This window comes from Ornithodoros turicata, chromosome 3 (assembly GCF_037126465.1).
Source record: "Ornithodoros turicata isolate Travis chromosome 3, ASM3712646v1, whole genome shotgun sequence".
NCBI classification, from domain to species: Eukaryota; Metazoa; Arthropoda; class Arachnida; order Ixodida; family Argasidae; genus Ornithodoros; species Ornithodoros turicata.
Window position 1 is genome coordinate 81,027,999 of NC_088203.1, and position 15,640 is coordinate 81,043,638.

General features: G+C 48.3%; 1 protein-coding gene across 1 annotated transcript in view; it reads right to left on the reverse strand.

The window, feature by feature from the left end:
• Positions 1 to 2,592: 2,592 nt before the first annotated feature.
• The window catches only part of LOC135387397 (pregnancy zone protein-like), a 45,976-nt gene continuing 32,928 nt past the window's right edge, over positions 2,593 to 15,640 (reverse strand). Inside the window, exons 13-16 of the mRNA XM_064616610.1 lie at positions 15,158 to 15,245; positions 15,019 to 15,084; positions 3,658 to 3,760; positions 2,593 to 2,820 (exon numbers count right to left, since the gene is read on the reverse strand). Of these exons, the coding sequence (XP_064472680.1) occupies positions 2,693 to 2,820; positions 3,658 to 3,760; positions 15,019 to 15,084; positions 15,158 to 15,245 (385 nt within the window). The 3' untranslated portion in view covers positions 2,593 to 2,692. The remainder of the gene's footprint in view (positions 2,821 to 3,657; positions 3,761 to 15,018; positions 15,085 to 15,157; positions 15,246 to 15,640) is intronic.

Here is a 15,640-nt window from a genome sequence, read left to right on the forward strand (position 1 = left end):
AACGAAGTCGGCCCATGTTGAAAAATGCGCGACGGTAATCACACGGGCAGCACTCCGCCCTCCCGCAACCCACCGAGCACGGAAAAAATTTGCGAACGTAGTCGGTCCAGGGGCAACGTCAGCCCCCGTGGGAAACGTGTCGTGTACTGCACTCGTCCCTATACTACTGCCTCGGCTTGATTTCACCAGGAGAATCTGCTGCTCACGAACGTTAATGGCTTTTCCGCCTTGACCTTGTTATTTTTCTTTAAATTTGTCCGTCTGTTTAGCAAATCCAAGCTGTGTTTGAGACTTTGTCTGTGTGTGTCTGTTTTCATAGCTCCCTAGTCTCCGGGTTTTAGTAATATCAGATATTAAACTATGACACAGTAGCACCAGCGGATGGTTGAAGGCGGATATCGGAGTCGAGCCAGCGTGGCGATATTGGTTGGGCACTTTACTGGCAATAAAGAAGTGGACGCTCCAATGCCACCGCAGTCTGGTGTTGTCTGTTCCGGCGACTGCTTCCATGTTTAGGAGCTATTTAACATATATTCTACAGTACAGCGCGATTACTAACGTTGCACCCCCAGGTAAGACTGGCATTCACTGAAATTGACATTTACTATACGGTCGCATACAATACGGAATTTGTTGGTCCCTCGTCGTATGTAATGTGATCGTGACACCATGGAGACACATGGCAAAGTCTGATAATGAGGGTTCAAATTGAACTCTCCATACATATGCACTGATACGGCAGATGCGTAGGTGTGGCTCGTGCCGCCACTAATGCACTATAGTTATTGCTGAGGCCAGAGAACTTCCAATGGGCATTTTGCCAGCGCAATAAACAGTGCGACACTACATCCGTCTCTGCACGCGGCATCACAGACATCCTAGCACGCAAAGTTATGCGTCAAAACTATCGTTTCCTCACAGCGATTGCTCCACATCATAGAGCTTTGCCAAAAGCAATCCCTCCACAATCGACCCAGCATCCCCCTTGGACATTTATGGTACCCAAAACATGCGTAACTGTCCCCGGTCTGCACCGAAGGTCAGCTCTGCCATCCGCTGCGCTGAGACAGTACTGTCTATCCATGATGGAAAATAACCACAACAGGACAGCTATTTTCACCGATGGATCGACGACTGCAGCTGTGTCTGCGTCTGGCTTTGTTGCCCCCGAGCACAACAGGGAAAGAATGACACGTTTATCCCACAGATCATACTCAACAACGGCAGAAGTAGTCGCCATACTACTCGCTCTTCAATATGTGGTTGCATACCCGTCTGCAGCACAATGGATCATATATAGAGCTTCAAAGGCTGGACTGAACTAGCAATAATATCATTCCTGCGTAATGGGTGTATGGTACCCGTAGTCCACGACATTGTGACAGTGTACATGCAATCCAGGGATGCTGGCCACGACATCATGCTTCAATGGATTCCTGGACACGCAGGCATACGGGGGAATGAAGCGGCTGATGAAGTAGTGGATCCAGCACATGTGTCCTCATCAAAAGATCTAGTGCCGTACGCCAAAGCCGATGTGCAAGACATATTGAGGTCTCTTACACAGACTATGACTAGACGGCAATGGCTACAAGGCGACGTGAACTCCTCGTTGCTCCATCTAGTTGGCCCGAATCTGAAATATAGAGTTCTGTCCACGTTACCTTGGTCTATCCAGACGCTCTTGCACAGGGCGCCAATTCCTCCATAAAATTGGGAAGGCTGATTCAGAGTACTGTATACTTTGCGCAACTGTGGAGGACACTGAGCACGTTCTCCTGCACTGTTCCAGATACTCACCTCAACAGGCTACTATGAAATTTGCTCTCGACCGACTGGACAACCGCAACTTTGACCTCTTAAAAGTGCTGGGTCCTTGGCGATCTGACAATAGGGACGCTGCCTTGTCAGCGCTTGTGACATTTATTCAGAGGTGTGCGTTGAAGTCAGTCTATTAGGACCGTGTGATTCATTGTGCGTTACGTTAACCCGCGATTTGGCCTTTGGCCGATAGTTCTCGCGAAAGCAGGGGGTTTCTCTTTTCTATTTTCCCCCATTCTTTTGGTGGTGGTGGTGGGGGGGGGGGGGAGTCTTTTTATGGGAGTAGCCGAATTTGTCGTGTGACGAATTCAATCTCTCCCTATTACTTTTTTTCATCAACATCAACATCAACGGTTCAAATAGCCCACGCAAAGGCACCATGCACACGGCAGAATCTTCACCTTTCCCCTAGCCTCATGACTGCTGGATTCTCGTTCTCGTGGCAAATAATGAAGAGCGTGCGTTCCAAACTCTCCATCGAGTGCATATGTCGATTAATTGGTTAATGGATCCCTCCCTCGTTGTCTTAACTGTCGGAACTTTCTCGTGAGTTTATGCATCGCAAAGAATCAAACGCGAGCGCAAGGAGCTTTTCATCGAACACTTACCTCGAGTCGAGTGTCATAGGAAAATTGATTAAACACCATAAACCAACAATTGGACCTAGTCCTCATTGACTTTGAATGTCCAAAAGAGTCACAGTTTGGTGACAAAGACTGTCTACGTGAGTGTTTACGATTACCTTTCCAGTGAGCATTGCGTGTGACACTCTTAAAAGAGCTAACGATTTATTTCCCACCTATAACAACAGACAGGCATCATCATTACATTTTAAGTTGTTCGAGAAGGTCCTTCAAGCTCCCGCATAATATTAATAATGAGAATATTGTTTGCCATATTTCATTGATGCACCAAAGGTGGAGGATCCACCCATACCGAGCATCCGGTTGGGTTCAGCGCAGTTGTCCCCAGCAGTGTATAGTGCGGAGACGTTGTTCACTGCAATTGAACAGAACAATTGATTAAGGGACGCAAATTACGAGAAGCAAAGTGACTAGAAAACAAAACAACAAAACAAAAACAAAAACTGCTATCGCTGTATAACAGACACCCAACTGTAGAAACCCAAGTGTAAGAATACTCCAAGTATTCTAGATCTCAGCCCCACGCAAGAGCTCGTTCTCAGTCTGTGATAGTGATGTCTGTGAGAAGTCACATGACCTGTGGTGTGAGACCTGTGAGAAGTCACATGTGAGAAGACCTGTGAGACATGTGTAAGACCTGTAACACATGTGACCTGTGAGAAGTCACGCGACACTGTGGTGTCGCTCGTCATCACAGTTGTCACGCGACGTAAAGTCATGAATTGTTATTATCGTAATAACTAAAACTTTTCCACTACTTTCCGGGCTGGAGAAAACCTCGAGTGTGAAGGAAGGTGTGTGAATGTCATGAAATACGCATTGAATCAACTCCACAGTCATCTTTTCCCGTCTATAAACGACTAACAGATGCCGTAAAAAGCGGTGGCTCAAGTGCACTTTACTCCAATTACGTCATCCAGGGGAAATTCTACATTTTGTTGTGCGAGAAAAAAAAAAATGACACAGTGAAATGCCTTCATACCTGCTTTTACGAGAACAATTGAGTGTAGAAATTACCCGCCTAACGTCTCTCAGTGCATGCATATCGTTGCGCTTTCTTGTATTCTAGAGTTCGAGTTACTTCAGCACGTAAATCTCCATTATAGGTCTCCTGTAAGACTTGTTTTTTTTTCTATTATTATAGGTGCTGAAATATAAATGAGGAGTTGACAAGATATGGTTTCCAGCTTACCGCTATTATAGTAGTCCGTAACGGTGACCGGAGCAGGTTGCAAATTGCCGACCACAGCGATCCGGTACTGGCGGAAGCGGAAACAGCTGCCTATCGGAATCACCTATTCAAAGAATCGAAACTCAATAACATGTACACAAATATTTCACAAGGTCTATAGATCCAGCAGCTAAGCTCTGACTCGCTCCAATCAGCTAAATCGTTCCACAGCACGTGACCGTCGCACATCCAATGTGATTTCTCCTGCTGCCTAAACAGCGGCGCATGTTTCAGTTAAATCTCACGGAGGCTGCACAAAGTACCTAAGATTGTTTCGAATGTATTTTTATGGGGCCGACATTATTGCACACGCTATAGCTTGCATGATCGCGCCCGCGGAGATTAAAATAGTAACGTCACAAATTTGTCGTTTCCGGTGTGTAGTTTTCCATGTTCTCTAGTTGCTAGAACCCTGCCGCGTAGACAGAACTGGTAACCCAATGATAGTGAACTTGTTATCACCCTATGTGCTACACGTATTTTTTTTTATCGCATAGTCGTAGTTTATTGGTACCATAGTTTTATAATCTTCGCCAGCGCAGTGCGATATTCACTCCGCAGAAAAATGTATATGTCCCGACAAAAGTTAACGCGCAAACAGTGTACTCAAGTTAGATTTAGCTAGTAGCGAAAGCGGGGAAAAAAAAAACAAATCTGACCCGACAACACTGTCGTCTCCATGACTCGAGCGATCCTGGGTGTTGGTAGCACAGGTGCGATAGTAAACAAAAAAATATTTACGACGCGCGCATGGGTCTTGTATGTACTAATAGTTTATTCATAATTCTAGTATAGGAAACGCTATCTGATGCCCCACTACTACACATATACGAAATCATCTACCACCTGAGTACGTTTCCGTATCCCGCTCCACTGCGCGTGTATAACAGTAGGCCCGTTTGTCCGTGCATCCTTGTATCCGTGCCGTGTGTCCGTGCATGGTAATGCGGAGTTCGTACACATTTTGGATTAAACAGGAAGCGACGTTTACATCTCGAAGCTGTAGACCAAGATTAACACGTGTGAACAGATGAGTGCGGTCTATCCCCTGTTGCTGGCCCCGCGAAAAAAAAAAAAAAGGTTTCGTATTGGCGAGACCGACCGGCCAGCATAATTCCAAAACACTACCCTGTACAACGCATCGCGCTGTGACTAGCTTTAGCAGGCGATAGCTGATCGTCTGGCAACCTGCGTTACCATGGCAACACCGAGACGCTACTACATTTCCACCGGTTTCAAATATCGATGGAGGAGATTGTGTTGTCTTCTGTTTTTCGTCCGTGTCTCGCGTTTCACTGTTGTAATTATGTATACCAGCTCGCCCTTGCCCTTGTCCTTCTGCCATCGATGGAGGAAAAAAATGCAGATATCTTTTCCAGTTGATGTCTCGTCAGCGATACTTTTTGAGTCTGTTTTGTTTTTCTTCTTGTTTTGTTTTTTATTCATTCCGTACAATTACATCAATAACATCAGCAACATAAAGCGGAGCACCCAGTTGGAAAAATTTCATTATATTTGTAATTTCATGGCTCGACTTCCTGTTGAACGATATATTGAACTGTAAGCATTGACAATGTGTCAGTGTGTCTATTCCTTTCCAAACGAAGGAGTTTCGCATAATGTTCTTCGGAGGAATGACCATGGAAGATATCGGCTGAGACATTGTATCAAGAGAGGTAGTGGTGGTGTCGTGAAAATGGCGCACAATGGTCCACAGCTTCTGGCTTAGAGCTTCGGAACTGTTATGGTACCTTTCGTCAGCGGGAAAAATCGGCTTCCGGCTTTCGGTGTTTATAATTTTTGAGACCTCTCGAAACACGGTAAAAATGAACGCCAAACCAAATTACAGTAGTACAAGATTGAATTGACTTACAACATAAAAAAAGTAACAAGATAACTTCTCTTTGTCACTTATTCCTGTCTCGTAATACCTCGGAAAATATAAACATACGGAAAAAAAACGAAAAAAAAAGAAACCTTAGCTGATTGCAGTTTTTTCTTGTTCCAATTAAGTACAAAATAGATTGGATGCTATCTGTAGGCTACTGAACATATTCGCTGACCGAATTCCAGCTTGCGATGCTTACAAATATGTGATGCGCAGTGTGGGAGCAGAGAGGCGTCGTAGACATAATTATACCTGCGACATACCCAGCAACTATAGTTGCTAGAGCAATACTGAAACATTCTTGGCGCTTTTCACGGAGAGACTAGAGATATTTATATGGTACACCAACCTCAACTGGAAATTAAGTCGTCTGCCACATATGTGCCCTTTGTGTGATATGAAATTATTTTCATAACTAAAGAAAACATCTCCTTTGCGTTCTGATCCCATGCGTGTACCTCCCATTAACGCTGGGGGTTTGCCTGAATGATATCACAGTCTGATGTGCATTTCACGCTTATAACATAGAGAAAAGTATTCACGATTCCCGAAATGTTGCTATCACCTCACTTCGATGCAAATCATCACACTACAAGCATCACGAGTATTGGCAGATCTGCGAGCGTCCCAAACGCATGACAACTTTCTCTCACAGTTCAATTCAATTCAAGTATCGATGAACATGAAAAGACTACCTTCGTCGAGGGCCTATGCATGGCTTGTATCCTACCTTAAGAGCACCAAGCCATTCAAATTGGCAGACCACTCCCTCCCCATACCAAGAAGAAGTATCCTTCTTTTCATCGTGAATCACAGGTCCTGACTGAACACACTCAGTCTATTTGGAAAGTATCACATAGCCAACGTCTGCAATTTAACACAGCTTAGAGAAAGTTCCGCCACAGAAGTGAAAAGGTACGCTGAAGAAAGAGCCCTGCATTCTTTTCTCCGACGATATTTGAAACCACACGGAAGGCTGTGGCGTCTCGGCGTCGCCACGGCAACATAGGTTGCCAGAGCATCACCTATCATACGCTAAGAGAAGAGAAAGCGCGATCTGTTGTACTGGGTAGTGGCCATGATAGCGTGAGTGTTAGCGAACCAGCTGTGCACCAACGCAACGATGCCATGTTTTTTGCAAAAAACCCATTACGACCACTCATTGAAGCTAACAAACAAGCAACAAACGGCTAATCACTACGTGTACGTTTAGCTCTGGGTGAGAAATTGACCTTAAGTGAAATTTCCTGTTCGTTTGTGTTTATAACGTGCCCTTCGTCAAAATCTGTGATAACTGTGAGTTTCGAACTGATGTGTGTCATTAAACCTGATATGATTTATTTTTCTCTGTTCTCGTCTGGTATTGTTGCCCTGGGTGATTATGGTTCGATCAGGAAAAGGGGAAAGGAACAGAACGCAAACGTAGTACGCGAATGCAAACGCGCCATGGCTAATTATGCACTGCTTATTATTCATACTGCTGACGCCATATCTGACGTTATTTATTTACAATCGTAGTAGTCCGCGCAAAGGATGGATGGCGCTGACGGTCTCTATCGTGGCGTCATCCTGAAAACGCAGGGCCCTATGGGAGTTTCGCTACCTGTCTATATATACCTTGGTGTACTTTTAAATGCGACAGCATTTGTGAGCGAACCCACTGCGTTTTCTTGAGGCAGGGTATCTCGCAGCGTAAGGGTACATTTATGCTGCAGCATCGCTGCTCGCTGCTCGCTGCAGCTTCAAGCACATCGCTGCTCGCATAACCGCTAGGGTGCGTTTACCCTGCAGATTGCTCAAGATGCTGCTCGCTTTCGCTATATCAGTCGCCTAGCAGCGTTCACTGTGGAAGGATGGAAACGAGGAAAAGTGGGAAGGAGGAAACCGACTTCATCACAACCAATCGCAGGTCGGATTTCAAGACGCCAGTCATCAATGATACCAGGAAGACAAACATGTTTACATTCCTAGGTGCAACGAGCAGAGCGGCAAGCAGCGGCGAGGATAAGCGAGCAGCCAGGCTGCAGGGTAAATGCACCAACAGAAAGCTCTGTGTTTGACCTGTCATCGCCAGAAGTCAGGTAGTCCCCGGGCATGTTCAAATATGTTTGGCAGCATTGTTGTGGCGATGATCATGGCGTGCATCTTTGGCAAGCAGCGATGCTGCAGCATGAACGCGCCCACAGAGATACATGTGTTTGTTTCGTCATCGCCAAACAGCGATGTGCCATGTGCCAGCAGCGATGCTGCAGCATAAATGTACCCTAAGACCTGCGCGCATTGGCTGCTTGGAGATCACGTGTGTGGTGATAACGCCGAAATGTTCCCAGGCGATAACAAAGGTGGGCTCGAAACGTGGGAAAACTCGCAGGGACGTGGCGCCAACAGCGCGAAGCAGAGAGACAAAGAAGAGACAAGACGCAGTTGCAGGAGTGGCACATTCACAACAGCAGCATTGCACAGAGCAGACAGAGGACAGTGCACAGCTCAAGCACGGCAGAATTGCATGTATGCAAATAAACATATTTGCTGTTTGTTAACTTGTACGCTGCTGTATTCCTGGGGCAGCAGCTGTGGTCAGACAGGTCGGAGTGTGATTTTGGTGTGGAAATTTCCATACATGTTCAAGCGCGGATACAAACCGCCATGAGAGAGGGCGCGCTTTCAGATGTCACACTGTCACGAGCCTCGGGGCAAACACAGCCACAGGTGTAACTCATTTTCTGTCCCGTTGTGTCTCCCCGGATTGAGTTCGCCTTGGACGGCCCTGAAATTGTAAGCTTAACTTGTAGTGCCAGTAAGCTGCCCCTTTGGATATACCGCTCGTCGGAACGCAGGCCCTTTGTGATCGCAGACAAACCGGCGTCATAGGCTCCGGACTATGTTTGTTCGGCGTCTCAAACCCGACAACCTGTTAGTTGGTTCCGGGCCATCTCAATGACAAGCCGCACACCTCATATGTGGCGTATCGGGCGCCTCGGGGTTGCGCATCAGTATTGGGCTGATGAAGTGTCTTTTATAACCCGTGCGCGTCTGAGTCCAATTTAATCTTCACCCCGTGTGAACTCCGGATCCATCGTTTGCGTTGTGTGGACAATCTCCGACACGGTCATCTCTTCACCACGACGAGGGACACCCTGCCACCACCATCTCAAGATTGAACACTCCGTTAATCGGAAGTTCGACGTCTATTTGTTTATGTTTCTCACCGCCACATTGTTTGAGTTTTCATAATTTTTTATCTTTATAATCAAGTGTCATAGTGTCATTTATACTACAGCGGAGGACGCACCGCTTTCCGTGGCGTATTGGGCGCTTCGTGATTCCGTCAGGTGAAGTGTGTCCGTCATGTGTGTTGTGTGCCTCCATGGACCTCACTCTGGTTTGCAATTCGTCAACGGTGCTCCGAGTACTGACTCGGATTCTACGGATCCCGGATCTTCGCAGCTCCATCCGACGAGGGACCCCACGGTTGAACTTCTGGACAATGGGACTCCCCAATCGAAAGTTTCATTTGTTTTCACCGCAAGTTCTATTTCATTCCACAGTTTATCCAAGCCCAGTCCGTTGTAATATTTTATATTCCCGCATAGCTCGTCGAGTGTTTTATAAATTATGTTACCGAAACAAGTGTGTGATTGGATTGCTCAATGATCGGGTGACCAGCCGGTCCCTTCCCAGCGTAATTCGAACGTCATGTACCTCTTGATCTCACGGGGTCTAGACCTCATTCCTGCACGTGTGTGCCATCTATTGGCGTCCGCGAGAGGACCCTGATGATCATGATCAAGAAGCAGTTTATTTGGAATTGTTCCAATCCGGTGGCACTGTTTTAAAGGAAAATAAGCTGAAATCCTTAGAAGACATCGCTGAAGCGGCTGACGATTTTATGGAAGCACATGGGATTCGGAACCTCGGACACAAACACGGGGAGACTCAGAAAACGGGAAGGCCGGGCGCCGAGCTAACGAAGGGCGGAGACCACAACGCAGGGAAATTAACGCCTGGGGACCAGAAGGACAAACCCGGTGTAAGCAAATTGCTGCAACTTGAAAAGGCTCCGCCTAGGTGTTACCTCTGCAGTAGGACGGACCACATTGCAAACCATTGCAGAAGTGCGTGGCCCGAAAGGAGCGACAGCCTCATATGCCATAACTGCGGGAGTATCGGTCATAAAGCCGAGATGTGCAAAAACAAAGCAGACACCCCAGGATATAAGACGAGTAAGGCACAAAGCTCATGCTTCGTAGCCAGAGCACCGAAAAGTTTGCAAAGGGACGTAGGCGAAGGCTGTGTAGAACTAAAGCTTGGTGATAAGGTTCCGGTGGTAAACGCCGTATTGTCAAACAGAGTGAAGGTCCTCGTCAAGCATTTGCCGGTCGTGGAAGGCAAGATTGAAACCAAGATAGTTTCCGTGTTGAGGGATACCGGAAGTAACACGGTGGTCATTCGGAAGGACCTAGTACGCGATAACCAGCTCACCGGCGAGTTCGGGCTCGTATATCTGGTGGATGGCACCACGAGGAGATTGCCGAAGGCGGTCGTGAGCCTAAGCACGCCCTATTTTGCTGGCGAAGTGACAGCCAAGGTAATGGACGCTCCACTTTAAGACGTCATACTCGGCAATGCTCCGGGAATGAGGGCGGCAGATGACGAGGACGAAGAATGAGAGGGTATCGTTGAAGTGGACCGAAGTGATTCGGCATCGGTTGAGGAAGACATAGGCAAGCAAACCAGCACGACTAACCCGGAAGATTCCCAAGCACGAGTCCATGAGGAGCAGATCCACGTTGAAGAACGAGCCGCGGCTACTGATGACCCGGGAGTTACCGAGGAGGCTACAGTTGGAGTAGTCAAAGCAAGGCGGCGAGAGGCCCCTTCCAAACTTGGGAGTACCCCAAATTGACGGTGGACCAACAGACGTGGCATCCCTGCGGGAAGCACAGGAAGAGGACGCCGCGTTGGAGCCCTGTCGTCTAAAATTGGGGCAGCTGCAGCCATGCCACAACACACAGAACGAATTTGAGCTTGTAAGGGAAGACGGGAAGATGCTGCGAATGGGCATCATTGAGCCATCGGAATCGACATATAACGCCCCCATTGTCATAGTGAAGAAGGCCGACAAGACCAACCGTCTTTGTATCGATTTCCGCCGCGTTAACGACGCGCTGGTGCGGAGACCATTCCAAATGCCGACGAAATCTTCACATCTCTCGCCAAAGAGCGTTTGTTTTCCAAGCTCGACCTGTGGAAGGGACATTGGCAGGTGCCCATGGACGAAGCATCACGGCTGAAAACAGCATTCTCAACACCGACCAGGGCCGGTGCTAGGGGTGTGCGGGGCCTGAGGCAAAGGCACATCGCGGGGCATGTTTCACACGATTAAGTGCATACTTGACATTTAAAAAAAAGGTTGAAGACTTCGTGCGCTGGGCCTATGCAAGCGCGGGGCTTAAGGCGGTCGCCTTACTCGTCGCCCTCCCCCTATCGCCGGCCCTGACACCGACAGGCCATTATCAATTCCACTACATGCCCTTCGGACTCAAAATCGCTCCTGCTGTTTTCACACAACTACGTAATGCAACGAGTCCTCGCGGGGTACGGGACGTCGTCCACTACCATGATGACGTGTTGGTGGCGTCTGAAACATGGTACCAACACATCAAATCACTTGAAGCGTTTTCAACCGCCTACGCGAAGCAGGCCTGACAGCTCGCCCAACGAAATGCGAGCTAGGCTTCAGCAGAATCTCCTTCCTGGGACACGAAATCGGCAACGGAACTAAGGTCCCAATAGTGAAGACCTTGAACAGGATTCAACAAGCAGCGCAGCCAACGACCAAGAAACAAATCCGTTCGGTTCTCCGGTTGTCAGGATATTACCGCGAATTTATTCCGGGGTATGCTGCGATGGCGAAGTCGCTAACCGACGCAACGAAGAAGGGGGCGCAAAATTATGTGACCCGGAAGGAAGCTTTGGAGCATATGTTTTCTCAGCCCTCAAGGACGCGCTCTCCAACCCTCCTGTCTTCCGTTTGCCCGACCTGCAACGGCCGTTTACCCTTCGGACCGACGTGTCCGACACGAGCTTGGGCGCTATGCTCTTGCAGGAGCACACCCAGTCTCCTTCGCAAGCAGCAAGTTAACACCTGCCGAGGCTGCATACGCCACGATAGAAAAGGAAGGGTTAGCCCTTGTGTGGGGAATGAATAAGTTTAGGCGCTACCTAACGGGCGTCCATTTGAAGGTTCAAACGGACCACCGGTAACCTCCAGTATCCCAACAAATGCAAACACGTGATTCAGAGAGTGCTGAGATGGAGCCTAAAACTCCAGGTGTATGATTTCATGGTGGAGTACATTCGGGGCAGCGACAATGTGGGGAAGGACTACCTCAGTCGCGTCTGACCATGACTATGTATCCACAATAGTGCTTGAGTTCCAGTTTCTTCATTGTAGCATGGTGTGACTTATTGTTACTTTTGATTAACTATTGCCCTGATTTTTGTTGTTTGTTGTCTCATGTGATTTGTATGCGCTGCTATCTACGTTACTGAAATATGAAATGTCACCTTGTTGCTCACGCATTTATATTGTATTTTGAATTTGTCTACGCTGTGACGCTTGTCGTTACATTTCTCAGACAACATTTAGATTCTAACAGCCATAAGCTTGCAGTCCTGTTTCGTTGTATTGTACGTTTCTCTGTGCATTTCTATGTCTATGTGGACAACCATGCGGTATCTGGAATGTGTACGATGTTTCCCACTACCTAACGGGAGTTGTTGTAAATTGGTTTATGTTGAGTTATACCGTCGCTTTACATATTATAACTGTATAGGCGTAACCGCCGTGGAGCTCCGCACGCAATGCCATAGGACTCGCGACTGTTCATTAACGTGTATCGTACCGGAAACACGTCTGAAGTGGAGGCAGATTCTTACGAGACTCGGGTCAAACACATCCCCAGGTGCAATTGTAAGCTTAACTTGTAGTGCCGATAAGCTGCCCCCTTGGATACACCGCTCGTCGGAACGCAGGTCCTTTGTGATCGCAGACAAGCCGGTATCATAGGCTCAGGACTATGTTTGTTCGGGATCTGAAACCCGACAACCTGTTATTTGGTATCGGGCCGGTTACAGCGGAGGACGCACCGCTTTCCGTGGTGTATTGGGCGCTTCGTGATCGCGTCAGGTGAAGTGTGTCTGTCATATGTGTTGTGTGCCTCCATTGACCCCACTCTGATTTGCAATTCGTCAACGGTGCCCCGAGTACTGACTCGGACTCTTTGATCTACGCTTCGATGCTCCATCCGACGAGGAACCCCACGGTTGAACTTCTGGACAATGGGACTCCCCAATCGCAAGTTTCATTTGTTTTGACTGCAAGTTGTATTTCATTCCACGGTTTATGCAAGCCCAGTCTGTTGTAATATTTTATGTTCCCACATAGCCGGTCGAGTTTTATAAATGATGCTATCGAAACAAGTGTGTGACTGGATTGCTCAGTGATCTGGTGACCGGCCGGTCCCGTCCTAGCATTATTCGAACGTCGGGTACCTCTTGCTCTCACGTAGTCTAGACCTCACTCCTGCACGTGTGTGACACACACCGTGGACGTCCAGACGCCACGCACACCGGCGCAAGCAGTTGTCGGCGAAGGAACTTCTCCAGTTCAAGTGTCAGTCTGTGCGCAGCGGCATCTGTGTACGACTTCCGACCAGCGTAAAGCGCATTTGCGCAAAATGCGACAAGCTATGCGGGCGACGCGGGACGGATGCAAGATGCAGGCTGAAGCTAGCTATGCAAGCCACCAGCACATGCGAACCAGAACTCCAGGAGATTGTGCTTACCAGCAAATAAGTTAACGGTCCTCCCCTTCCTCTCCCCCACACTGCCCTCCCCCCAGAGCAACGTGCCGCTAGCCTCGGCAGGCAGACCGCTTCACTGCCAAACGTTACCCCCCTCCCTTTTTAGCGGGCGAGAGTGTCTCACGAAAACGACAAACAGCACCAACTTTATCTGCAATGCAAGGGGGCTGCGTGGTAGACAAAAACAAACAAACAAAAATCTACCTACATGTCTCGAGATTTACGAAAAGATGGTGCGGCGGGTCAATGAGAAGGACAAACATGGAGGCCGTTAACATGCAGAAGCCCAATGCGCATGCAACCGACATAGCGACTGACCCGGTACTGGCGAACTGCGACGTCCTCGCCCTCTCGAAGACCTGGACCAACCTACCACGACATTGGAAGGCTTGTAGCGTGTTTCCCTTCCCAAAGAGAGGACAACCGAAGTGTCGGTGCCGCCACCTACTCGACAAATGACGAAACTATCTTAGCAACCAAGATAGTAACGCTCAAAGTAGACGACGCCCTAGCTGCTGCAGATGAAGTTGGTGACGTATGTGTCGTAGAGACGGGGGAATGATCTTTGAGGGAGGTGCGGTCAGCCTGCTTGTGGCTGGCGGCTCGGTGCAGCCAGGCAGGAGTAGAGGGAAATGTGTTGGTGGTGGTACAGGAGAGGGGGGGGGTGCAGTCCCTCGTGATCTGGGAATAGGGTAGTCGCGAAATACCTACCGCAGCAAACACACGAGTATCCCTCAGTAGCCTTCATTGGGATGCTCTCTGTGCCACGGTAACAGCCAATATGGTTGACGAAGTTACCCCACCTATTTGTCTTGAAGTGGACTGTGCATGGACGCCCCCCGCCCTCATTGTGCTGGTATACACTACGCCGGGAACTCCTAAAGCCAAGATCAAGAAGTTCCTTCTAGCCAAACTCTTGAATTACTTTGCAGGCAACACGTTCGCAGAAAACTTGAAGGAACACAGCATGCCCATGTTTCTCATGGGAGACTTCAATACGGATACTGAGAAGCCTCAGAACAACTCGTTCGCGGACTTTATGAAGGAAAGCTTCGACTAGTCAGTGACGACAAATTACCACAACCCGTACTGAAAGTGTTATAGATTGTGTCTTCGTCAGGAGCATAGACAATCTAGTGGTGGCCAAGCACGTCAGCTACTTCATTCCTCACAGGCCTCTACTCGTCGCACACACAGGCCAATCGTCGGAGAATGCCCTCGATGAGCTCTTAAATGCTGCCGCATCTCAATGTCGATCTGCACAGCGAGTTCTGCCGTAATTTTTTATGACGGCCTAGTGGCAGGCGGAAGCTGGCGCGTTCATTCGTTCAGAGTTTTGGACAGTTCTCTGGAAGCGACATGCCGCTGTGGTTCCAGTTGCACCTTCACTTGAATGAAAACTACCGCACTGTGTCGTTACCAACGCCGCACATGTTCACCCCTCTGAACGAGTGAACGAGCCTGCTTTCGGCCTCCGCTAGGGTGTCGCACCGAAGAAACAGCACAACGCTCGCGCGTTCCCTAAAGTTTTGTCGGACCTGTGAAAGAGCACTTTAGAAAGCTTACCTCTAGCAGTATCAGTAGTGAATTGGCACCAACTGCGTACGCTTGGACGGCTCCACTACAGAGAAGCTGCGAAGAAAAGCCGGTTGAAATCTCATAAATTGGACCCGTGTCATATTCAAAGAATGATAATTATACATACGCCCTGCAGGGAAGCAACGTCAACAGCATATCCAGACAGGAGTGTGATATCAATGACGACCGTCTTGGCGTAGTAATACTTCGTATTCCTAAAGGACAGCGAGGGCTTAGTGATCCCGCACAGGGCACTCATAATGCGCCAAAACAGCAAACTCTTCCAGAAAGCGCGAAATCGAATGCCCACATTCGACCTTGACAATGTTGGAATGTGGCATTATCTCATGAACAGGGCCCGAAATTTTACTCATTTGCCTATAAATGCCTATAAACGCCTAAATGCGACGTTTTCCGGAACGTCTGTCTTTTTGTCGATTATTGAACGATTATTGAAGACGATTTTACAAAGATGCCTGCGCCTCCAAGCACGCGGCGCAAAGCAGCATGGGAACTTTGAGCGACACTGCTCCGTCGTCTGCTTCGGATATGGTTTACCCCGGCTGACGCCGCTGCTGCGCACACCGAGAATGTTGTTGTTGTTCTTCTA